This window comes from Mytilus trossulus, chromosome 9, assembly GCF_036588685.1.
Source record: "Mytilus trossulus isolate FHL-02 chromosome 9, PNRI_Mtr1.1.1.hap1, whole genome shotgun sequence".
Taxonomy (NCBI): domain Eukaryota; kingdom Metazoa; phylum Mollusca; class Bivalvia; order Mytilida; family Mytilidae; genus Mytilus; species Mytilus trossulus.
Genome location: NC_086381.1, coordinates 53,157,762 through 53,184,902, shown reverse-complemented (window position 1 = coordinate 53,184,902; position 27,141 = coordinate 53,157,762). Strand labels below are relative to the sequence as shown.

At 30.9% G+C, this 27,141-nt stretch overlaps 1 protein-coding gene across 7 annotated transcripts in view; it reads right to left on the bottom strand.

Moving 5' to 3' along the window:
* Positions 1–27,141, bottom strand: part of LOC134683114 (myelin regulatory factor-like) — a 93,654-nt gene that overhangs the window by 36,246 nt on the left and 30,267 nt on the right. For 5 of the 7 annotated variants that reach the window (XM_063542200.1, XM_063542201.1, XM_063542203.1 and 2 more), the window contains exons 3-4: positions 6,456–6,668; positions 944–1,029 (exon numbers count right to left, since the gene is read on the bottom strand). In XM_063542200.1, the coding sequence (XP_063398270.1) occupies positions 944–1,029; positions 6,456–6,668 (299 nt within the window). Of the gene's footprint in view, positions 1–943; positions 1,030–3,200; positions 3,352–6,455; positions 6,669–8,846; positions 9,079–27,141 lie in introns of those variants that run through there. The other 2 variants (XM_063542205.1, XM_063542207.1) reach the window with 2 other exon arrangements.

The following is a 27,141-nucleotide window of genomic DNA, read 5'->3' as shown; positions in this document are numbered from 1 at the left end:
ACTGCCAATGTGAGCACAAACAAAAGAGTACAATGAATAGATCATTCTTTAGTATCTTTCCATGTCCATGTTCAGCATTTTATCAATGTTTTACACTTCAAGTTACAAAAAAAGGTGTATGTGTATACCCATAATTGTAAAAAAAAATGTTTTATTGAAATTGCATTGGATGTGCATAGTGTATGAATCTATCTGTTAAAAAAGCCCAACTACATGTACAATGGAAGATCACCCCAATTGAAAGTATTGCCTTCCCATTGATACAATGCTATTCTAAGTTCACATTTAAAAATAAAAGCATTAGTTATTAGTCAGTGCTTACAAGCAATCTGATTTTAAGGGGTTGACAATTTGAAATTCCCTACCCAAAATACTACTCTCCATTAAATGGATTTTCATAAAAGTCATCTTATAAATCTTTTATAATCTTGATTTTTTTATAAATTAATTTGTCTTTCAAATAGTAATACATGTACAAAAACATAATCATTTCTCTTTATAGGATAATGGGGTGGGATGTTACGACACCACTGTCCCAATATCACTCTAAATCTGTTTCCATAAAACTTTTTAGACATTATTTATTACATCATAGAACTCAGTAACATATTTTGAACCAGAATGATTCTTGGGGTTTCCAACGGTATAAACAAAGACTTTTTGATTTCTTCCTCGTACTCTTATTACGTCAACCATTTAACTTATTACATGAAAATGGAAATGTAATGATATTTCAGTCCTGCAGGAATGGACTGCATCCAATCTGGTACCTAACCTTGAGTAGTTACTATTCCTGCTGGATTATGATGTCCGTAAGGACTGGTACCTTACCTTGTGTAGTTGCTATTCCTGCTGGATTATGATGTCCATAAGGACTGGTACCTTACCTTGTGTAGTTACTATTCCTGCTGGATTATGATGTCCATAAGGACTGGTACCTTACCTTGTGTAGTTACTATTCCTGCTGGATTATGATGTCCATCAGGTGGTGAATACGGCTCTGAATCAGGTGGGCTGTCAGGCAGTGTTCTGAAATAACAAAGAGCTCTATGTCAAATATACAGCCAATTCTTAAATAAGTAAATTAAAAGATTATGTGCAACTGTGCGTCCATTGAGCAAGTAGTGCTTTGAAATATGATGAAGCGAGAAAAAAAATAAGAAAAGGTTTGAAAATTATATCTACGTAATGAAAATTCTGCCATTTCAAATCTTATTTTCACAATGCATCATATCTTTTAATTAATGATGTCTTTTGTGGACATGGAATTTGTACAATAAATACAGCATTCAGATAGATCAGTTGTCTAATTCAATTTTGATTACACACGTTAGCAAAAAATTGATATAAATATTTTTAATTCAACAAGTGAATTTGATGCAGACATAGCATAAATTTATAAAACGTTTCATTAATTTGAAAAACAAATATTCACACCATGTAAAATAAATCTACAAAAACAGAATTGTTTTCATGGATTCCAAATTTAAAACTATGTTATATCAGGGGAGATAATTGAACAGTAAATTTACATATTTGGGTATGTAGCAAGAATGGTCGACCCCAAGTATTTATTAAATTTAAGAGAGCACATTATTATAGCTTTCTTCTCAATACTTATTTAAAAATTCTATAGATCAATTTTCTTTCTATTAAACAAAAGTGCTTTTACCATATATATACCTTGCAAAATCTGAGAATATTTCAAAACCTTTAACTTGAAAATATCCACTACCAATGCTTTTTATTGTAATTTAAAAATAGCATAGTATAAAACAACAGTTTGACAAAGCATGAAAAAATTATCTGGTTTTAACTTTAGCTTTATCTTTCTTAAATTTGCAATGAAAGGGACTTGAAGGTCTAAAACTTACTTTGAATTTAATTCAACACGGATTTTAAATATCCTTTTACTCATTCTAAAATTCAAGTACTCAGCTTTTCAAAGAATTAATCTGATTGTATTTCAAAATTCTTAAAAATCTTTAAAGAATTATTAAAAATCTTTGAAGTTTCTTAAAGAGTTTAGATTCCATGGTGGTGTCAGTTCTTAAGAAGCAGTGCAGTCCCCATAAATATTAAATTCAATGTAACTGATTCCTCAACATTGACAATCATATCTTATTTCTCATTTTTTAACATCTTTTAAATTTGAAAAAAAATATAACTTAGGAGGAAAATTATTTTGATGTGGATATTGATTTTTAAAATTGGAAAAAAATTAAGACTAGAGCATACTATACCTATCAGCAACATCATTTGTACATACAATGGTCAACACAATAAATCAAATATATTTAAACATTTTATCAAATAAATCTGTCCAATCGGAAGAATTTATATTATATCACACAGAAATTACTTTGATGCCACAGAATAAAAACTACCCACCACAAAGCTATTGCTCAGGACTGACGCATCTATCCTAGTATTCATGCAATCTTTAGTTTTCAAACACAACAAATTAGAATTTTATGTAAATTAAATAAATTAATATATATCAAAACTACAACTTTTCATTCTACACAACTTCTTCTTGTGAAATATTTCCTATTTTTTCTGTAATTATTATAAACCATGATGAAATTATAAGAAAACATGTTTAATATATGATTAAATTTATATTTTATCTTCTTCATTTATATTTTTTGTACTTTAGAAGTTATTATGTAAACACTTTTTGGCTCTCATCATATTTGTTCTGTACAATTTGAAATGAAAATAACTTCCCCTTTGAAATTTGAAAAAAAAATTGTACTTTTAATAAATATATGCAAGCACTTTTAATTAATTCAAAATATGCAATCTTTTACGTAACATGTACTTTTTGACAAATTATTTTGTAAAATAATGTACATGAATGTTTATATTTTTTTTGTCAATTTCAAACCTCTGATAATTTTGCGATAAACACATTGAAAATATGTATAAACAAATATTATTCTTTTCCGTGTAATTTGTTTTCTACTAAACATTGTAATTAGCTGCAACTTGAGAGATTAATAACTTTTTGTATGGACAAGCAAAGTATGTAAAAAAAATAAAATGTGTTCGTACTGGTTTTTTCATAACCATGTAAAATCCCAAATTGCACTATTTGACTGCCGAAAATACATTTCTGTGATAAATAGCATTGGTAACTAAAGTCAAAGTGACACTCGCATAATAATTGATCAAAATGAAAAAAAAATTAATCTTACTGTGCTGGGCGGTAACACCAGGCATAGAGACCCCATTGTTCCCTGTCACCGTTAAAAGAACAATCCGTACCAGTGGGGAACATCTAATTTTGTAAACTATACCCTGGACTTATTGTTACGGTATAGCTGGCTGGAAATGTCTAATATATCACACTTGTTTAACATTCAAATCGAGACAATATTTATGCTTGTTATTTAAATACTTTAAAACCTATATATATAAAATTACACAATATTACTTTTTCTTTCGAACATTAATATTATCATTTAAGATTTTTCACGATTGTCTAAATGTGTGAAAATTTGTTCGCTCTGATTGCACATGAGTACAACATGAATAATTTATTAATTACCCAATTTAACGACTGTCTGAACAAATATTAAACAAACCACGATGGAGGTGTGGTTAATATCAACATCAATCAACACGGAATAAAACATGAATAAACATTACTTTGAAAACATTAAGTATTAAAAAACAACATTTACAACTCAAAAAGTCAACTTGCTTTACCTTGTTGGTGCTAAACCAGAAAATAAATTCTTAAATATATCCCAGTCCATTTTTTTTTTTTTTTTACCCCTCTAATTATCCCGACAGTCACATGGTATAAAAAATCACGTAGGTTGTACAATAATCTTTACAAAAAATCTGTATGGGTTTATTTAATGCTACAACAAAGAACAATTCCGACATTGACACGTTCTTGAAACTGAACCTTGATTGTATGGGGGACAGTTAGTTTTTGTAGCTTAACAAATAAATACTATAAATCATCACTTAAAAACAATCTATTTGTTATTTGTAGACTTTTGAATGAATGTTTTAATAATATTAAAAAGCAAATATTTGCAGAAAATTTATAAATAATGAAACAGTAAATTGAATGCCGAAACTATTGTAAACCCCCAATTTTTTTACGACGAATATTTCTTCCGCAATCGAAATTCCTCGTGTGTTACGAAATATGAGTAAGTACAGCTCTTGATTGATAAAATGATGAATTTTCTATAACTCTATTTTATGAAAACTTTCTATATGAAGATATTGTTTCCAGTAATTTTATTATCCGGCCAAATTTGGCAGTCAACCATTTTTTCTCTATTAACAGCCATAGCGACGTAATGTAGACGCCTGTATGTTTTTTGTGTTGGATACATACAATACGCCGCCATTTTGATTTTTGTTAATTGTTTCGTCATAAATCAGACCAATGGATTTCTTGTTTAAATTGTTTCACATTTGTCATGTCGGACCTTTTATAGCTGACTATACGGTATGGGTTTTGCTGATCCTTGATGGTCATATGGTGACCTATAGTTCTTACATTTGTGTTGCTGATCCATGATGGCCGTATGATGACCGTATGATGACCTCTAGTTGCTTACAGTTGTTTCATTTTGATTCTGGTGGAGCGTTTTTACTCATTTGCAATCTTTTCACATCTCATAATATATAATATAATTCCAAGCCAAAGATTGCATTTGTGACAAACAGCAAAGACTGGTCAGCTTAGAGTCAGAATAAGGAGTAAGAATTTCTTGGTACTGCTTTAAAGATTCTTAACAGAATTACTAAACTGACAGACTAATGATCTTGTGAACATCTGAAGATTTTACTCTATAAGTTTAAAACTAATTATGATTTTCAAAATTAAGGGATGAACTACATACTTGTAAACATTTTTTCTTATTTTGTGTTTTGTTTTTAAATCTGTTAAGGGGGAAGGGTGGTTGTGTTAATACATCAAACTCATTAAAACCCTCTATACTTTTGTCTGTACATAATGAATCTATCTTAACCATGTGTTGTGTTGCAAATGGTTTCAGTGTTGGTGGTTATCAAATATAGACTGTTGTACTGTACTGTTCAATTATTTTTGACTTACATAATTTTATCTATCTATTTTTAAAAGCATGATATACAAATGAAGACTATAACCAGGGTATTTCCTTCTTGGTCTATGTATCATTTGTAGGGTTACAGAATTGTCATGGTATGTAAATAAACTCATCATAAATAACAGGTTTAAATTTTGTATTTACGACAGACACACGTATTTTTACAAAAGACTCATCAGTGACACTCGAATTCAAAAAAGTTAAAAAGGCCAAATAAAGTCCAAAGTTGAAGAGCATTGAGAACAAAAATTCCATAAAGTTTTGCCAAATACAGCTAAGGTTATATGTGATAATTTACAAGGGAGGCCTAATGTGTGATATTTTATCATCTTGACATATCATCAAATTTACACATGATTGAGTAAGATAACAAATGTCAGATGTGGAGTTGGATTAAATAACTCTTCCACAGCAGTCGAGTCTCCCCATTTTTATAAGTAGGGTTCATGTAACTGTAGCTTAAACTGTTTGAAATTTGTTAGGAGTAGTCAGTTCTTTTTAGAATATATCTAACAATTTCAATATCTATTTTTTTTACACTTCAACACAAATATCTTGTCTTTCTAATTTGAGATTGCTCTGATGTCCAACGACCTGTTTCTAAGGAAAACAATCATGTTGAAATTTATTTTTTATTTTTTATTTCTTGTTTGATGCTGATTAAGTACTACACAAATTCTAAAAGACATTCGATTCACAATGATCTAATAATATAACATATTTTCCTTTACAGGTCTACTTTGAGGAATAGAAATGAAGTGTAAGATTCCCATCTTTCGAAGTAATAAAAGATTTTATAATCACAACTTTTTACTGTAAAGTTGCTTATTTTCATGGCATTTACATTTTTCCTTTTCTTAAGAGACAAACATGTTCATATAAAATTTTATTTTCACAAGTTTCAAGTCCCCTGATTCTGATTTTAATTTATGTAAGAGCATATTTCCTCAGTCTGTCTTTAATCATGAAAATAGTGAAAATAAACTCCTTGTGTAAATTTCGTAATTTACAGTTAAGGTGTTGGCACAGTCACTTGAAAATGACTGCAATTGTCGGCCTGGTATACCACAAGCAACTGGGATGCTAATGCTAAAGTTGAATTTTGAATATGCTAGTTCACAAGGTGACAGACATATATTTCAAGGCTTTCCAAACGAGAGAAAGCTGCAGTGATTCAATATATATAAAAGAAACTAATTTTTGAGAAGAACGCACACACAGACAAGAGTAACACTTCATGCCTTCTCTGCCATAGCTGGGCAATTAAATCAGTTTCAGAAAAATTATCATCTATTTAACTCATTCATAATATCTTATAACAAAAATATTTCAAAGGTACAATATAATACATACGGATGCATTGCAGGGTTGTCATAGCAATGATTTTGTCCATTTAGAATGGCGTGTGTTCTCAGGTGATTGTAGTTAGATGTCGGTACCGGTACATGTGGAGGTGATGATGTACTTGATGGCAGATTTATGTTGTTGACATGGTGATGGTGGTTCTGAGATGACTGTAATGGCCGACTATAGGCTATGGCGGGTATCGTCTCTTCAGGCAGGCATCTACAAAATATGAAGACACCACAATTTTATTTGGGCTAAATGTTGCTGACTTTTTATGTGACACAGATGTAAACATGAAAACAGGTATGAAACTATCCACTTTAATTTTTTAATTTTCATCCCAAAGATTCATGAATGAACCAAAAAGTAATTGTTCATGCAAGAATTCCATCAAACTGATACAGAAGTTTGGATGTATTTAAAACTGTATACCAACTAATTTTCATGGAAACTTTCACATTTAGGCATTGTCAGCCAATTTCACTGCGATTTATTTTTGCAGTTCACTCATTTTCTTGGTTTAATTACAGGAGAGAAGACACAAGTGCTATATATTTGCAAAGATTACTGTAGATTCACTTATTTTCGTTGGTATTAATTTTCGTGGAGTTTACAAATTCGGGGATATTTAATTTCCTGGTTTTGGTGAATTTGCATACAAGCCTATAGAAATTTTGTCATTGGTTGAACATTTAATTTCGTGGTTCGTCTTTACCCACGAAATCCACAAAAATTGGTATTCAACGAATAATAATGAATCCACAGTAATTTTCATGCTATTTTTCTACTCGTGAAGATGGAATTCGACAAATAATTTTAATGTTGCTGTCCTTTCAATGTACTCACTACTACATGAATCTAACTTCAAAATTACTAGTTAAACTTGAAAGAAATTGATACTATAGAAAACATCTGGAAGTTTCTTCAATAATTTAAGTCAAAATGTAGGGTCTAGTCTACTAGAAAGCTTTTCAGTTGAATCCATTCTTAGTTTGTTTTCCTTCCTACTTATTATCATAGGAAGGATATTTCCTACTAAATAAACATAGGAAGGAAGTTTATCTTTGCAGGAGCTACAAGTTGCACTGACAAAAGCAGGTTTAAGGTCAGAAAGACATCTGGCGGCTCATTTCTTTCTTTACTAAATGTTACAACCATTGAATCCGATGAAAGAACTGAAACTTGAAAGTTGTTTTAAACTCTGATAAAACTAATGTTGAATGTGTCCCTTGATGCCCCTGCTTGTATATTATATAAAGTTATTAAGGGAGATAACTGAATAAAAGTGTTGCTAGTAACATTTGAACTTTGAGTTTTGTGGTAATTAGAAGATAACTGTATTGCAAATTAAGTTTACTGGCGACACGTTAGCGGAGACAGTAAATGGGTATTTGCAACCATCAAATCCCCAATTGATGCCGTCAGAGCTTAAAATACAATATTGTTATCTCCATTCTAATGAAACTGACAGAAAACAACATTAAAAAATGTATTTAAAATCTGTCATATGCCGTCTGCGCTTGCGCGTACGTCCCATAATATCAATTGTCAATTGATGCCATGTAAGAAAGTGACGTTATCCAATCAAAATGAAAGTTACAAACGTTGTTGCATTAGAATAAGTATTGTGTGAAAATTACATAGCATTTGGTTGAGGCAAACTTAAGTTAGAGAAAGGAAACGAAAAAATTCAGGGATTTTTTCCCATTTCATTTGTAAAGTAGCAAAACTCTTGATCAGTAAAAGTGAATTAAGCCACCAAAATTTTAAATTGATCTGTTTTTTGTGATAATAAGGGTTGTGCAGAAGTTTCATAACATTTGGTTGAGGAAAACTAAAGTTAGAGAATGGAAGTGCAAATATTTAAGCAAGTTTCCCTTTGTTAAGGGGCATAACTCTAGAACAGTATAAGTCATACATAAAATTCAAATATGGTCTGTGTTTGTGGTAATAAGCATTGTGTATAAGTTCCATAATATTTGGTAGAGACAAACTAAAGTTAGAGAACAGAAATGAAAAATTCAGCAATTTTTCCATTTGTAAAGGGGCATAACTCTAGAACTGTAAAAGTGATACCACCAAAATTCATACTTGATCTGTGTTTTGTGATAATAAGCATTGTGTATGAGTTTAATAACATTTGGTTGGGGCAAACTGAAGTAAGAGAACGCAAACCCATTTTGGGATGTATGGATGGACAAGGTTAAAACTTAATGCCCCCTCCCGTATGGCAGGGACATAAAAAATAGTTCAGAATAGAAGATTGTTATAGGTCAACAATTACTATAAACAAGAAAATATTCACCATATATTAAAAAATTAACAAAATTACAATTTAATTTGATAAATATATGTAAATCAATAAATTCCACACTTTTAATTTCTAATATAAAATACCTGTACATTCTTGTAGTATTTATCATGAGCGGTCCAACATCTCTCACCCATTTATTACTTATAACATCCATTTATAAAATTATCCCAATTAATTCCATTTTCACTTTTTAAATGCAAAATCCTGATTTTCAATGGAAATTAAAACAAAATTTATTCAACACACCTTGACATTTTCTGTGTCATGGAGATGCATCAAAATCTAAACAATCTCAGGCCAGAAAAATCAGTTAATTAAACTTCTGATACCTGTAGTTAAAAGTTTATCATCAGATCAAAATTTCGATGAAGCGAGATATTATTTTAGCCAAGGTATACCTATACATATGACAACAATGGACACAACGAGAGTTAAAGGACAAGTTCATTGATATTTTTAGCACATCAATTTACAAACTACCTGGGGGCTAAACTAGTGGTATTGTAACAAGGTTGTACTGTCGCAGGATGGCACAAGGAATACAAAAGCCGTGGTACGTCCTGTCACATGGTAAAACCATATTCTACCTACACATCAGAACTACTCTTTACTTATCTTTCTTTAACATATATACCTGTTCTCAAATCTAGAAGTTTTCAATTAGCAATTTAAATTTGAATAGACCCATCATACAGACTTATCTTTAAGATTATGATGGAATGATTTTAATAATCTTAAAAGCTTTTTAAGCGTGAAAATTATTTTTAATGGTAGAAAAAAATTACTTCAAATTTTAAACAGATGAATAAATCATCTGTGATGTCTTCATTAGAAACCATCTTCAAGTATAATTTGTATCCTTTTATCAGATGGTAGTAGCCCTGGGGAAGTCTATATCTATGTCAAAATCTAAAGTCTAATATAAAATTTAAACAATGTTTATTTTACTTACTCAAGCAAAAATAAAAATATTTTTCTTTTTCAATTGTTAAATATAGAAATTGAACAAATAAAACACTATATTATGTCAGTTTTATTTCCTTTTCTCAGTTTTAATGTTACAAAATATATTGCTGAAAGGTATAAGTTGTACTGTAATAGTTTCAAACCAAAAAGCCTCTAAACAATAAAATGCTGAAACTCACTGTTTGGGTTTTGATGATCAGGTGAAGAAACTTAATATGAAAAAGTTGTAAACAAAGAAAACTTCTAACTGCTCAAATAGTAAAATTAAGGTAGTGAAATTTGATACAAAATAGTGTTCATTCATGAAAGCAACCCCCTTTCAAGTGCTTTGGATTTTCATGTTCACAGTTACTTCAAACATTACATGTATTTACACATTACAAACAGATCTCATGTGTAATCTCAGTGTGAAAATGGTCTACTAAATGGAATAAGAAATGGCAGGGTTTTCTGTTAAGTTTACATGAAGCAAATGCATGAGATTTGGTGAAAGTTTAAAAAGATCAAAGAGAAGAAATAAACAGATCAAAGGAAAATCTAAGATAATTGAGAAATTTTATTGATGCTTCCATTTTATGAGAAATTAGTTTCAAGTTTGGGTGCTCTGATCAAATGAGGATAAAATATTAAGTAAGCAATGTATGCTACTGTCTGACATATTTCTATTTGACAACAAGAATTGAATCACTTAAACCAGTAGAGCATAATAACTATAGTAATGCTTCAAGACTGCTTTTAAAGATACTATGTTTCTTATAATGTCCTTATTCAATGTATAAATCATTACACACATGTTTCTGCTTGTACACTTTTTATAAGAGATTTTTAATATTCAAAAGAGAGGCTAAAGATTATCCAGAGGAACTTCAAACTCACAAGACAAAAAATCAACTGACAACATCATGGCTAAAAAAAAAAAGAAAAAGACCAACAGACAAACTATAGCACACAAAACCCAACATAGAAAACTCAAGACTGAGCAACAAAAGCTGGTTTGATTTCAGGGGCTCCTAAGGGTAAGCAAATCTAGCATCAAATGTGGCCTTCATCTTGTTGATCATGTATTTACAAATCTAGAAATAAGTAAAACACTCAATCAAATAGTGTATGTAACAATGTAATCATCATCAGAAACCACTTTAAATGTAGTTTCATTCCCCTTATAAAATAGTACCAAAATAAACAAAAAGTCTTGAAAACAATTGTAATCAACAAATATACTGCAACAAGAAAGCAAGGATAGACTTAAATTGCCTAACAACATGTACACTCTGCTTAGACTCCTCTCATTGGTGTTGCTCCAATTTTTTTAGCATGAATTGCCAATTACATTCTCACTTCATAGTTATCAAAGGTATCAGGATCATGTGCTTATAAATTCAAACAACAAAACAGTTCTATCTAATCTTTGTTCAGGTTTTCAATGTATGGTGGTCTCTCATGTTCTAGGGAGATGAGATCTATATTTTGACAACAATAGAGCGGAAGTTGAGTATTGGTCATTTTGAAAAGTGTCCTGACAAAGTAAGCATTATTAATATTTGTTAGGAATCTCATGACAACACACATTATTTGGCCCTTTTAACATTTCTTTTCTTATAAACAAAGATGATGTGGTATAATTGCTAATGAGACAACTCTCCATAGACTGTTATCACAGAGAGATGTCTCGCTTTTTGGTGATTTCAATAATGCATATGTTGAAATTAAAAAAGCAACACTTTAACTTGTGAGATTTGCAAATATTCAAAGTCAATGAACAATGACTGAAGGTACATGGCTGAACAATCTCCATGGAAATGAGATATGCCAATGCTTTATATACAACTGCATACCTATAATCATTTCCTTAATACCACTAGTGGTTCCTCATAAACTGACCTAATTACAAACTAAAACTTGAAAACTCATGCGAGCAAAAGTTTCAAAGTCAACAGACCATAACTGAGGGGGCGGGTCCAAATAATCTCCATGGTAATGAGATGTGCCAATACTAATACAACTGCATATCAAAGATCTTTGACTTACAACTAGTGGTTCACCATAAACTGACCTAATCACAAACTAAAACTTGAAAACTGAGCAAAAGTTTCAAAGTCAACAGAACATAACTGAGGGGGCGGGTCCAAATAATCTCCATGGTAATGAGATGTGCCAATACTGATACAACTGCATATCAAAGATCTTTGACTTACAACTAGTGGTTCACCATAAACTAGACCTAATCACAAACTAATACATTGTTGATGCCACCACTGCTGCTGTTGCTCAGGCGCCAGAAACAACATACCTATGCCTTTGCTTTTTGACTCTATCAAGTAACAAATGAAACAGAAATTAACAACTATAGGCCAATATATGTATTATATACAAATCACTTTCATATAAACATAATGAAAGTGAGCAAAACAAATATCGAAAAGATTGGATTAGTTGTGTGCATAATATAACCATTATTTCAGTTTTTTCTTTATGTATGGTTGTGAACAAAACAAAACATGATATCATCTTCTACCATTTTTCATCAGAAAGATAGATGGAAAGAACAACATGGTTTTAATGTCTATAATCTAGGTCACTAAAATTCACATTGAACTTGTTTTTAAATTTTATTATAATTTGATACTTTTATCAAACATGTTCACTGTTTAAAAGTTTAACCACATGTAAATTTAGAGGCAAATGTGACTACATCTTAGTTCCAATCATTCCAAGAAATGAATTTAAAGACCCATAATATAAACTTAATGTCCATAAAACAGAAATTTCAGCTGCAATAATTACAACAGGATTTGTTCACTGTATAAAATCTCTGTGAACACACATCTACATATACGGTATATATCTAGATTCAATTAGTGCTTCTCCAAAATTGGAATCTTCTCATTGACTATTAATGTTTGCAAATATTGTTTTTATGTCAGTTAAGGAATTTAGTATTGATAATCAGATCTTAAGTCATTAAATTCAATAGCTACTTGTTTACAATCAGAGCGATTCAATGACTTTTTTCAATGGTTTTGACCTCTTGTCCTTTATTTAGACCAAATGGTGATCTCTTTAAGTCTATTCTTAATAAAGTTGACATAATTGCTTCAAGCCTTGTTGAATTGTGCCTCTACATGTCTATTGGTTATTTTTGTCACTGGATTGCAGTCTGGTTGACATGAATTATACCTCCGTATTTCTATTATTATATAACTGATGTTTGCAACACGTTTCCATTTCATGAATAAAACCATAACTTAATCATATAAAGGCTTACTATACAGGTGTATAAAACTTTATATGAGAAGACAAATATAATTCTCATTTATTCAATGTCTACAAAAAAACATCACAAAATGTAATATTTCCAGAACAATTACATTTAATCTATTGTATTTTTTCTGTCTAGTTTTTTTTGTAATGGTTTGTAAACATGCAAACCTGACATTATGATCAGATACGCTATGGATGAAAAAAGTATTAAGAAGTCAAATGAGCACCTATCGTGGAAAACCAGCTAAAACTAGGCAGATGGTCTGAGTTATGATTGCCTAGCAGTAAAGTAGGGTAAATTTTGTCTTCAAGGGAAGATTTTTGAGATGACGAAACTTAACGCAACAGGTCACATCTTAAATCTTCAATGCTGGATTTGTATTTAATATTTTAGTTTATACCTTAAATCAAATTATTTGGAATTATTTGAAACTTTCCCCCCATACCAAGCCCCAATTATAAAGACATTAATGTGCAATTATGAAAATATTTTTCCATTAAAGTTTTTTTTGTTACAATATTGATGATGGCTGTGTCAACATTACCTGTTAATCAAAAAGCAAAATACAAATGTACATGCAAGACATACAGAGTTATCTTTCTTTGCGCAGGAAATCAAGATTAAACTACATGTATATATGATTAAAGATTTAAAATACCATAAAGAAAGAGAAAAATCATTCCAAAAGTACAGATTTAGCTGTGATTTCAGCTTGAAGTAAAACTAATATTAGTATAAATAACCTTGATATTTTATTGCTTTTAGTGAATTTAATTTGGAGCTGGGAATGCTGCTGTCATTAACAACATTTTTTTCTTTTTTCAAAATGTATATTGAAACTGAAATTGAAGTAAAAGTATTTTAAGTATTTTGAAATTGGAACTCAAAAAATAAAACTAACATGAGGTTTTATTTCAATGGCTGAGGATTTATTCTTTTAATCTTTAACAAACAAGGTTTTGAAAAATAATGAAAATATTAAGATTTTGTGCCTAGGCAAAACCATGGTGACAACCTAGGAGCCTGCCTAGTATCCAAAATATATTTTTAACCAAAAGGTACCATAACACAATTGTAGCCTTGGACATATACATTTTCTGGATCAGGAGATGCAGCCAAAGTAAATTTAGTTGGAAATTCCAAAAAAAAAGTTATTTTGTCAGAATCAAAAGTAATTTTACAATTATTTCTATCTGAAATTGAAATAGTTTGACCTGATTTAAAAAACATAAAATCTTAGGGCCTTCTCCTTTGTATTTGTTACAGTTATAGCAATTTTTCAAAAGATTTAGAAACTTGAAGCTAATCAATAAATCACATATCAAGTGTAATTTCTATTTGTGTGCAATTGCAACAAGTAATTTCTATATAAGATGAAAATAAACATTTGGCTTTTAAAATTTTCTTCAAATCTTCTAAAAATGCTCTGCTTAAAACTTTTTTTTATTCTAATTGTTCTTTTATTGTTTTAGCAAGCTGGAATTATCTCCCCTTCGTAAAAATCAAAGTTGTTTCCCTTTGTATACTGTCTTGGATCTATATCACATCATATAAATATATTTCACATCATATAAAATTTACACAAGTTACATGTATATACTAATTAGTCAATTAGATAAAGCCTATGAAACTTGCATCCTTAGAACATAAAAACATAACTCAAGCTTTGAAAATTGTGGAAGATAGATCAAGAATTTACCCACGTATAAAATGAAAGATCAGGAGTTTTAGACTGAAGATTTCCAGTCTCTTTTAGATCTTATCCAAGACAATGTAAGACATCGAATATTACCAATTAAAGTTTCCAATGGATAACAAATTCATCCAAAATTAATAAGAACAAGGTGAATGTATACTGTCTCACCCCCTTTCCATAACAGCTACTTGAAAGTTACCTTACAAACAGAAGGAAAAAAGAGAAAAATAATGTGATTCCAGAGGTCCCACCATCAAAACACCAAGTGTGACTTGGGTTCACAGATATTGTCAACTGAACTGAATGTCTGTCAATAGCATCCATGCTGCAAGGGAATACAGTGATGGATGTATAATTCAACAGGTGTTATGTGAGTTTTAAATTACACAGCTACTTCCAGAGAGAATAAGGATGGTATATTTGATACTCAGCCATAGCTCTTTTTATGTAAAAGAATCCATGTTACAAATTCTTTGACAAGTCCATAGGCAAACTGTTGCTTAAGGCCAAAACTCTACCATATATACCATTTTGATATAGTTGAACTGACAAAGCTATCATACTAATAGACTTTTACACAGATGAAATAAAGGATACATGTTATGAAGGAGACAATGGTTAATGCCTAAATATAACTTACATTGAAATAGTTTTTTCAAATCATTCTAGAAAGTATTTTAATATAGCGAGAATCACACTGTTTTAAATGTAATGTTTATGCAATGTGTTGAAAAGTGAGTGACTTTCTACCGTAAAACTACATATCTTTGCTTAAAGGGCTTCAAAAATGTTGTATATGACTTTTATTTTTTTTAAACTTACCATTATTACACAAAAAGGCTTGGACAGATAAAATCCTTGATATTCCAAAATATCATACATACAAGCCCAAATCTGTAATTTGTAATGTTTGCTTCCAAAATGTAAACTTGAACTTCAAAATTGTTGTATAATGACTTTGGAATCAGGAACATTTAAATCTTTTTATTTCTGTGAAAATAAGGTTAGTTTATGTGTTATCTAGAAATTCCAAGTTTTCATTTCACACCCTTCAAGATCATTTAAATCTTTTTATTTCTGTGAAAATAAGGTTAGTTTATGTGTTATCCAGAAATTCCAAGTTTTCATTTCACACCCTTCAAGAACATTTAAATCTTTTTTTATTTCTGTGAAAATAAGGTTAGTTTATGTGTTATCCAGAAATTCCAAAATTTCATTTTACACCCTTCTACGAAAATGTTTAAGTTAACATACAACATTTTTGAAGCAAGCATTTTAACAAAATCTACAAAGACTGATAGTGGGATTTTTTTGATGTTGACAAATGAGTTGTTTACTACAATTTGGAAGCCCATAGACGCTACATAACTTTAATTCCATTGTAAATTAGTTAAACTTATTATTCTGTTTACCAAAAAGGTTCAAAAAAGAATTATTTGAATTTTCCCACATAAAACTAAACTTGATAACAAATATGACAATTAGAGTTACTCCCCTTTAGTCATGCATGGAAAACGAATTTAAATCTAAAGTTCAGTAAATATATTTATAAAAAAAGTGTCTCATTTAGACATTGATTGATAAATTAAACCTTTCTAAATCAAAAGGAATAGTTGACTGCACATAAAACTAAATTTATATTTCAAGTATGTCGGTTAAAAGCTCAATATAGAACTCTTATGTTATGTCCTTGTATACTAGGGAGACTCTAAATAAACTAGTATATATTTGTTTAGGGGCCAGCTGAAGGACGCCTCCGGGTGCGGGAATTTCTCGCTACATTGAAGACCTGTTGGTGACCTTCTGCTGTTGTTTTTTATTTGGTCGGGTTGTTGTCTCTTTGACACATACCCCATTTCCATTCTCAATTTTATTCATTATGACTTTTTTATTTAGCCTTAAATTCTGTATCATGGTATAGATTTTCTTTTCTTTTAGTGACTATACAATTGGTAAAAATACAGTAAAAACATTTCAAAAATAAAGACTTTTTCGATAAGGTTTGAATTTCTTTCCAATGTTAAAACTATAAGGTCACTGTTAATAAAGCATGTAATATTTCAAAGTCAATCATTAACTTTCCAATGAGTTTAAACAAACACTTCAACAACTTACGTAAAAACATACATTTACTTAAAATTAGTACCATCAAAGTGTTTGCATACACTACATGATGGTTCTAAATATTTCACAACTTTAACAAATATACATTGATAAAATTATTGATCACAATCATAAATAGGAAGATTTATATAGAAAATCAGTATATTATAATACATTTTGTAAATGGAATGTGTACCTCACAACTCAATTAATGACCTGACTTATATACTTTCCAGGGGAAATAACTCATTGAAATTTTAAAATACTGAAATCCAATTGATATTAGCTTGTATATAGAACACAAGAGAGAGTACACTGCCATTGATTTTATATTTGTACAACTCTTAAAGATAAAGGTTTTACTTAAAGTATCACATAAACTAAACATTTTAAAAGATCCATGACAAAGAGGTCAAGCTCAAATAAATCTTGTCAGACAGACAAATACAACTTACAATTACTCTACATCAAATATAGCTGACCTATCGCTATAAGTATTTGAAAAAAAAAACCAGACTAAAACACAAGAAATTAACATTGACCAATCAACAATGAAAATGAGGTTAAGGTCAGAGTAAACCTGCCAGTTTGACATGTACCCTATTAAATCATTCCATTGTACAGCGGCATATAGTTACCCTACTGCTTTAATACAGTGTCTGGTAACCAACCTCATGATCATCGTGTAACTTTAACATTGATAGCTGATACATGTAATGAGGTTATGGTCAGGTGAACCTTGTCTTGTGGACATGTAGACTTTGCAAGGGGCCCATATATACCAAGTATAGTTATCATATTACTCATAATACAATGGACATACTTATAAAATGTTATCTGCAACCATAACAATTTGATAATTGGTATAAGACTGATGCTTTTTGAAAGGCAACCAACTTGGTAATTTGGGCTTTTTTATCAGATTTATAATCCTGGTACCATTGATAACTATTATCTACTGAAAGGCAACAAACTTGACAATTTGACAATTGGTATAAGACTGTGTTTTCTGAAAGACAACACACTTGACAATTTGATAATTGGTATAAGACTGTGTTTTCTGAAAGACAACAAACTTGACAATTTGATAATTGGTATAAGACTTGTTTTCTAAATGGCAACAAACTTAACAATTTGATAATTAGTATCATTGTATTGTTTTCTGAAAGACAAAAAACTTGTTAATTTGATAATTGGTATAAGTCTGTGTTTTCTGAAAGGCAACAAACATAACAATTTGATAATTGATATCAGATTGTTTTTCTGAAAGGCAACAAACTTGACAATTTGACAATTGGTATAAGACTTGTTTTCTAACGGCAACAAACTTAACAATTTGATAATTAGTATCATTGAATTGTTTTCTGAAAGACAACAAACTTGACAATTTGATAATTGGTATAAGACTTGTTTTCTGAAAGACAACAAACTTAACAATTTGATAATTGATATCAGATTGTTTTTCTGAAAGGCAACAAACTTGACAATTTGACAATTGGTATAAGACTTGTTTTCTAACGGCAACAAACTTAACAATTTGATAATTAGTATCATTGAATTGTTTTCTGAAAGACAACAAACTTGACAATTTGATAATTGATATAAGACTGTGTTTTCTGAAAGGCAACAAACGTAACAATTTGACAATTGGTATAAGACTGTGTTTTCTGAAAGACAACAAACTTGACAATTTGATAATTGATATAAGACTGTGTTTTCTGAAAGACAACAAACTTGACAATTTGACAATTGGTATAAGACTGTGTTTTCTGAAAGGCAACAAACTTAACAATTTGATAATAAGTATCATTGAATTGTTTTCTGAAAGACAACACACTTGACAATTTGATAATTGGTATAAGACTGTTTTCTGAAAGGCAACAAACTTATAAGTTTGATAATTAGTATGAGATTTGTTTTCTGAAAGGCAACAAACTTGACTTTTTGAGCATTGGTATCAGATTTGTTTTCTGAAAGACAACAAACTTGAAAATTTGAGCATTGGTTTTCTGAAAGGCAACAAACTTGACAATGTGAGCATTGGTTTTCTGAAAGGCAACACACTTGATAATTTGAGCATTGGTTCTGAAAGGTGACAAACTTGACAATTTGAGCATTCAGGTTCTGACAGGCAACAAACTTGACAATTTGAGCATTGGTTCTGAAAGGCAACAAACTTGACAATTTGATAATTTATATCAGACTTGACGATTGATAATTGGCACCAAACTTGTTTTCTTTTTTTAGTTTTATGATGATCAATTACCACAGGTGAATCGTAAATTTTAAATCTACAAGTATTTGAATTTTAATTTATGCAAATTAGACATGAATCATTATGTACAAAATGTTGTCAATAAAAAATGAAGTACATTTCTTTCTTAAAATCTGGGCCAAGAAACCACTTACAATTTAATTTTAAAGGAAAAAATTATCAAAATTACCAAGGATATGCTACCAATGTTCTAGGACAAAATTTTATAGAAATAATATATTATATAATTTAATTGCACTATCATTTTTTTCAAGATGCATTCTAAGAAAAAGTCCTGAAAAAGTATTATTATTTGACAAATTATTATTTGTTTTATTTTCATTTTCCCTATTAGCGAGAAATCAATTTATTTATGTTCATTTAAAAAAGTAGCTGATGGAAAAATATTTCCAGATTTTTTTTTTAAATTTCTTAAAAGCAAAATTGTTGATTCTGTCATATATATATATAGATATAAGAAGATGTGGTATGAGTTCCAATGAAAAATATCTCCATCCAAGTCACAATTTGTAAAAGTAAACCATTATAAGTCAATTTACAGACTTCAACATTGAGCTTTGATTCACACCCAACAGCCCCAAAAATTAAGAAGAACAAGAAACACTTTTGAAGCACACAGTATTTCTCTCTCTGAGGTTCCCTCTTGTAGACAGTGTATCATGTTACATGACATGGATCTTTTCTTATTTAAAAATATTTGCATGTCATATATGTATCAAGGAAGCACAGCTTTTAACTTAATATTTTTGTGATGAAAAATCAATGCACTCAATTCTCTGTATAAAATTTTTAATAGCCTTAAAATTCTAAAACGCTTAATGGGAATTATGATTTTGATCAAAGCGATTTTGATATAAATGAAGCAAAAATCCTTTAATTCATAAAATTACGAATTAATTTTTTTTACTAAACGCCTCTTTATTTTTAAAATTTTCATTTCACTGAATTGTACAATCTTATCAAAAATATATATCAAACTTAATAGGTTAAAACTTTTTATTTCAGTCCAATAAATTGAAATATTTAATGTTGAGGGTTTTGAGTTATGAATCATTCGCTAATAGTTTCCTGTGAGTTTAAAGAAGAATTACGATGCATAGATAATCATATAATTATACATTTCCTTGTGTCAAGTATAAAATAAAAATATATTTGCCCGCCAATTTGCCTTGCAACATTTACAAATATTGATGAAAAAAAATTAAGTCTGTAGAAAAAATTGTAAAAAAATATGTACATGTAACTGTTAACAGCCTTTAACAGACAATGTGTGACAGTGTGACCACACCTTATTGTTAATTTAACATTGGCCAATGATTTTTGTAAGAGATGGAGATAAAAATCCCTCCAGGCCCCTCCCCTAGATCCGCCTATGAGTATAAATCAGAATCTATTACTGCCAGCAACAACAACTTTGTATCTTCAATGCTTTCAGAATGAATTCGGGATAATTGGTGATAAAACAGCCATTACAAGCATATTGGCATACATCAGTTTGAAATTTGCCTGCATGAAGAGTGGTCTGGTGAGCTTCCCGCCTAAAATTCAGAAGGTCATAGGTTTAATCTCGGGCTGGGTTAACCTTTTCTTAGCCTAGAATGCAGTATTGTATTGCAAAAATAAAGACTTGGTTGGATTTTGGATCAAAATAATACTAATCATTTCTGTTTAAAAAACCTTATATGTTAGGTAAAACAATCAAAAGAAATCTATTTCAAAATTTGAATTTAGTACAAAGACTGATAATTATTAAGGTCATTCAGGGAGGGGGTGGGAGGTGGGATTCTTATCATCCCCATTCTATGTGTTATCAGGGGGTGGTAGGTGGGATTCTTTTCATCCCCTTTCTATGTGTTATCCATCTACCATGAACGTAAAACTGCATCCAACAATTGTTAACTTTTTTTTTCATATTTTTTGTGCTTACAATAATATCAACAAAAGTAACTGTTTTATTGTAATTTAATTGCAAATGGAAAAAGTAACTGGAAGTCCAAAACATTTAAAAAAGATGAAAATTGAGTTCATCAGAACTAAAAATACATTTTAAATAATAACAATAAACCGCATGAAAAATATAGGTCAAAAAGTTAATTTTTCCGATCCTTTATCTAATGGGATGCATCTTATCTTCTTCAAAGTATACATGAACAACATACTTAAGATACTAAAAGAAAAGTAATATAATCAAGGTCAAATTAGGAAATTACCCTATATAATAATGTTACAATAAGTGATCTTGTGGTCTTACAATACTTCTGAATGGAGCCAACACAGATCAGTGTCGTCAAGTGTTCTATTATTTCTGAATGGTCACAGTTAACCTGTACTTGTGGTTTTCTACATGTATTTACATTTTGACTTACACCTACTTGGATTTTCCAGGTTCAAACCACTGTCCAGGAAAAACAATCTGGACATGCGAGACATTATTCTATAAACAGATCTATAGTTTGTAGGATATATCTTCAAATGTACAAACTGTTTCTTGAAAAAAATCAAGACAACTAGTTGAACTTCCACACCAGAGACCTGCATGGAGGATGTAAACTTAAATCAAATATAATTTGAAGGCCAAATAAAAGTTTCCCTCGATCCCTTTATTGATATAGTTCAATCTTCAACGAATTGATCATACCTTTCTATCCCATTATAATGACACAACAGACAAATAATCTTTAAACAGGAGATGAAAATGAATTTATTTACCAACAAAGTTTCTTCTAAAAAAAATAATGATTGTAGTGAACAGAAAATCTAACATGTATCTATAAATAAGGTTAGAAAATAGTCAACATTATTTATCAAATTTTGTTTTTTATATTTATGTTCTTCATTCATTTTATTGTATATCATATTACTCATAAAAGTTCGTCAAATTCAATCACCCAGAACCAGTATGGGTGGATTAACATATTTTCCATGGTTTAGGGAGTGTGGGCTATTTCCGCTTTTAACCAAAGACGTAAACTCATACGTAAAATCATGTTTAATTCACTGAATAGGTAGCTTGAAAAGTAAACACTATTACTAACTGAACTAAGTTAAAAGTGATATATACAATAGAAAGTTGTTTGTAAATTTTCCTATAGCTGATTTTAATAACCAAGTACACATATTATATACTTTGAATGTTCACAATCATTAACAGAGCATTTTATTAGTAAAATAATTACTTATATACCACATCTCTTCATTCTAGTTTGACTGAAATAAGCTTTAATGGACATATACAGTCATAGGACAAAAGTGAGTTCCCAGTCAAAAAAAGTCCTATCATTTCAACCAAAATCGATATTTTTCAAAAAAATATTACCAAGTAACTGTATGTGCGATTTTTATAAAATAGATACCAAAAGATGTAAAAATGTCTGAAGTTTTGATGTTTATTTAGTCATAATTTTCTTGAGTTTTGTTTTTATCATCTTATGAGTTTAACACAAATGCAAATTTTTACGATTTTATTTTGGTTAGAATAATAACTTTTCAAGAAATATTTTTCTTTGTGTTCATCTCGTCAGAAAATTAAAATGAGCATAAATAATATTATAACCAAATAAACAATAAAACTTCAGTTATGGTATCTAAATTTAGAAAATCGCTCATACATGTACAGATATTTCGTAATATTTTTTTGAAAAATATCGATTTTATGTGAAATGATAGGACTTTTTTAACTGGGAACTCACTTTTGTACATGTAAAATAGAAAGTTGTTTGGAAATTTTACTATAACTGATTTTAATAACCAAGTACACTTATTGTATACTTTGAATGTTCACAATCATTAACAGAGCATTTTATTAGTAAAATAATTCCTTATATACCACATCTCTTTATTTTAAGTTTGACTGAACTAAATAATTACTTATATACCACATCTCTTTATTTTAAGTTTGACTGAACTAAATAGTTACTTATATACCACATCTCTTTATTTTAAGTTTGACTGAACTAAATAATTACTTATATACCACATCTCTTTATTTTAAGTTTGACTGAACTAAATAATTACTTATATACCACATCTCTTTATTTTAAGTTTGACTGAACTAAATAATAACTTATATACCACATCTCTTCATTTAAGTTTGACTGAACTAAGCTTAAAATTACATCTAGTAGTCCATAGAAAATTGTTTGTAAATTTTTCCAATGGCTGGTTTTTCTATCTAAGTACATGTACATATATTATGTAATTCGACTGTTCCCAATCCTTGACAGAAGAAAAACTTCTATACCAATTTTCTTTCTTTAAATTGACTATGAAAAAATTTGACCTACTAAAAATTATGGTTGACAAACTTTATAGCCCAATTAAATTAAAATAAAGACCCATTATTGCACATGGATAAAAGCAGCGGGAACATAAAAATATAAAATAAATGCTTTGAAAAACAAGAAATTGAAATATATTTTTTTGAATTTGAGTTAAGAGTTTATAATAATGAACCATTTCAAAGAGATAAATATAAGGTTTAAATGACACCACCATGTCCAAAGATTTCTCCTTTTCATTTTTCTGTTTACTCAAAAAGAGTTTTATGCCACACAAAAGTATGTTCTTTAGGACTAAAATAAGGACTAGTTTTCTGGTTGGTCACTGAGTATATCAGTGACTTCAGTGAACTGTGAAATTGGGGTAAACACTCTTATTTGGCATTAAAATTAAAAGATCATGTGTACTAAGCTTTAGGTTGATTGGACTTTAACTTCATTAAAAACCCTTGACCACAAAAATTTACCCTGAAGCAGGACAGAGGGACAGACAAACAGATGGACAAAAGAAGGAATGAATGCACGTACTGAAAAAAATAATGCCCATTAATTGGACATAAAAACAACACATCATTCAGCAGCAAAACACTTGAACAGAATCAATCCTGAAACAAGCAAAACACTTGTAAAGAAGGCAAGGATAAAAAAGAAATGTGAAGAAACAAAAAGGTAGAATTGAAGTGATAACAGGAAAGGAGTGTACATCTGATATACAGAATGAAAATAGCAGGTATAAAAATCAATGACTTAACACAGTGCAATACATGCAAATCAGATATTTTAGGGTACAATACAGAAATGCAAGGAGTACAACACCCAACTAGGGAATACAACAACACCTAAGTAGACTGCTTGAACAAGCTTGTGTCAATTCAAGGGGCAAACACTTTTGTGTAATTAATGTAAGTCAGACACTTGAGGAGAGAATATGTGTAGAATACAACATTCAGAAGTTTATGTAGCAATCAAGGTTTAAAGCTCTAGGATAGCATATAAGGAGCAAAAAAACCCAAAATGTACAAGATTCAATCCAAAGAATGCAAAGATTAGAGAGCAATTACAATATATCCACAATAACAGCGCCCCATAATCTAGTCTGAAAATCTAAGGGAGCTGTATCTACAACATAAACGCCCCATAATCTACTGTCTGAATATCTAAGGGAGCTGTATCAACAACACAAACCCCCCATGATCTATTGTCTGAAAATCTAAGGGAGCTGTATCTACACGCCCCATAATCTACTGTCTGAAAATCTAAGGGAGCTGTATCAACAACATAAACGCCCCATAATCTATTGTCTGAAAATCTAAGGGAGCTGTATCAACAACATAAACGCCCCATAATCTATTGTCTGAAAATCTAAGGGAGCTGTATCAACAACATAAACGCCCCATAATCTATTGTCTGAAAATCTAAGGGAGCTGTATCAACAACATAAACGCCCCATAATCTACTGTCTGAATATCTAAGGGAGCTGTATCAACAACATAAACACCCCATGATCTATTGTCTGAAAATCTAAGGGAGCTGTATCAACAACATAAACGCCCCATAATCTACTGTCTGAATATCTAAGGGAGCTGTATCAACACACCCCATAATCTACTGTCTGAAAATCTAAGGGAGCTGTATCAACACACCCCATAATCTACTGTCTTAAAATCTAAGGGAGCTGTATCAACAACATAAACGCCCCATAATCTACTGTCTGAAAATCTAAGGGAGCTGTATCTACACGCCCCATAATCTACTGTCTGAAAATCTAAGGGAGCTGTATCTACAACATAAACGCCCCATAATCTACTGTCTGAATATCTAAGGGAGCTGTATCAACAACATAAACGCCCCATAATCTACTGTCTGAAAATCTAAGGGAGCTGTATCAACACACCCCATAATCTAATGTCTTAAAATCTAAGGGAGCTGTATCAACAACATAAACGCCCCATAATCTACTGTCTGAAAATCTAAGGGAGCTGTATCTACACGCCCAATAATCTACTGTCTGAAAATCTAAGGGAGCTGTATTTACAACATAAACGCCCCATAATCTACTGTCTGAAAATCTAAGGGAGCTGTATCAACAACCTAACGCCCCATAATCTACTGTCTGAATATCTAAGGGAGCTGTATCAACAACATAAACGCCCCATAATCTACTGTCTGAATATCTAAGGGAGCTGTATCAACAACATAAACGCCCCATAATCTACTGTCTGAAAATCTAAGGGAGCTGTATCAACACACCCCATAATCTACTGTCTGAAAATCTAAGGGAGCTGTATCTACACACCCCATAATCTACTGTCTGAAAATCTAAGGGAGCTGTATCAACAACATAAACGCCCCATAATCTACTGTCTGAATATCTAAGGGAGCTGTATCAACAACATAAACGCCCCATAATCTACTGTCTGAAAATCTAAGGGAGCTGTATCAACACACACCATAATCTACTGTCTGAAAATCTAAGGGAGCTGTATCAACACACCCCATAATCTACTGTCTGAAAATCTAAGGGAGCTGTATCAACACACCCCATAATCTACTGTCTGAAAATCTAAGGGAGCTGTATCATCAACATAAACGCCCCATAATCTACTGTCTGAAAATCTAAGGGAGCTGTATCTACACGCCCCATAATCTACTGTCTGAAAATCTAAGGGAGCTGTATCTACAACATAAACGCCCCATAATCTACTGTCTGAAAATCTAAGGGAGCTGTATCAACAACCTAACGCCCCATAATCTACTGTCTGAATATCTAAGGGAGCTGTATCTACACGCCCCATAATCTACTGTCTGAAAATCTAAGGGAGCTGTATCAACAACATAAAGGCCCCATAATCTACTGTCTGAATATCTAAGGGAGCTGTATCAACAACATAAACGCCCCATAATCTACTGTCTGAAAATCTAAGGGAGCTGTATCAACACACCCCATAATCTACTGTCTGAAAATCTAAGGGAGCTGTATCTACACGCCCCATAATCTACTGTCTGATAATCTAAGGGAGCTGTATCTACAACATAAACGCCCCATAATCTACTGTCTGAAAATCTAAGGGAGCTGTATCTACAACATAAAGGCCCCATAATCTACTGTCTGAAAATCTAAGGGAGCTGTATCAACAACCTAACGCCCCATAATCTACTGTCTGAATATCTAAGGGAGCTGTATCAACAACATAACGCCCCATAATCTACTTTCTGAATATCTAAGGGAGCTGTATCAACAACATAAACGCCCCATGATCTATTGTCTGAAAATCTAAGGGAGCTGTATCAACAACATAAACGCCCCATAATCTACTGTCTGAAAATCTAAGGGAGCTGTATCAACAACATAAACGCCCCATAATCTACTGTCTGAAAATCTAAGGGAGCTGTATCAACACACCCCATAATCTACTGTCTTAAAATCTAAGGGAGCTGTATCAACAACATAAACGCCCCATAATCTACTGTCTGAAAATCTAAGGGAGCTGTATCTACACGCCCCATAATCTTCTGTCTGAAAATCTAAGGGAGCTGTATCTACAACATAAACGCCCCATAATTTACTGTCTGAAAATCTAAGGGAGCTGTATCAACAACATAAACGCCCCATAATCTACTGTCTGAATATCTAAGGGAGCTGTATCAACAACATAAACGCCCCAAAATCTACTGTCTGAAAATCTAAGGGAGCTGTATCAACACACCCCATAATCTACTGTCTGAAAATCTAAGGGAGCTGTATCAACACACCCCATAATCTACTGTCATAAAATCTAAGGGAGCTGTATCAACAACC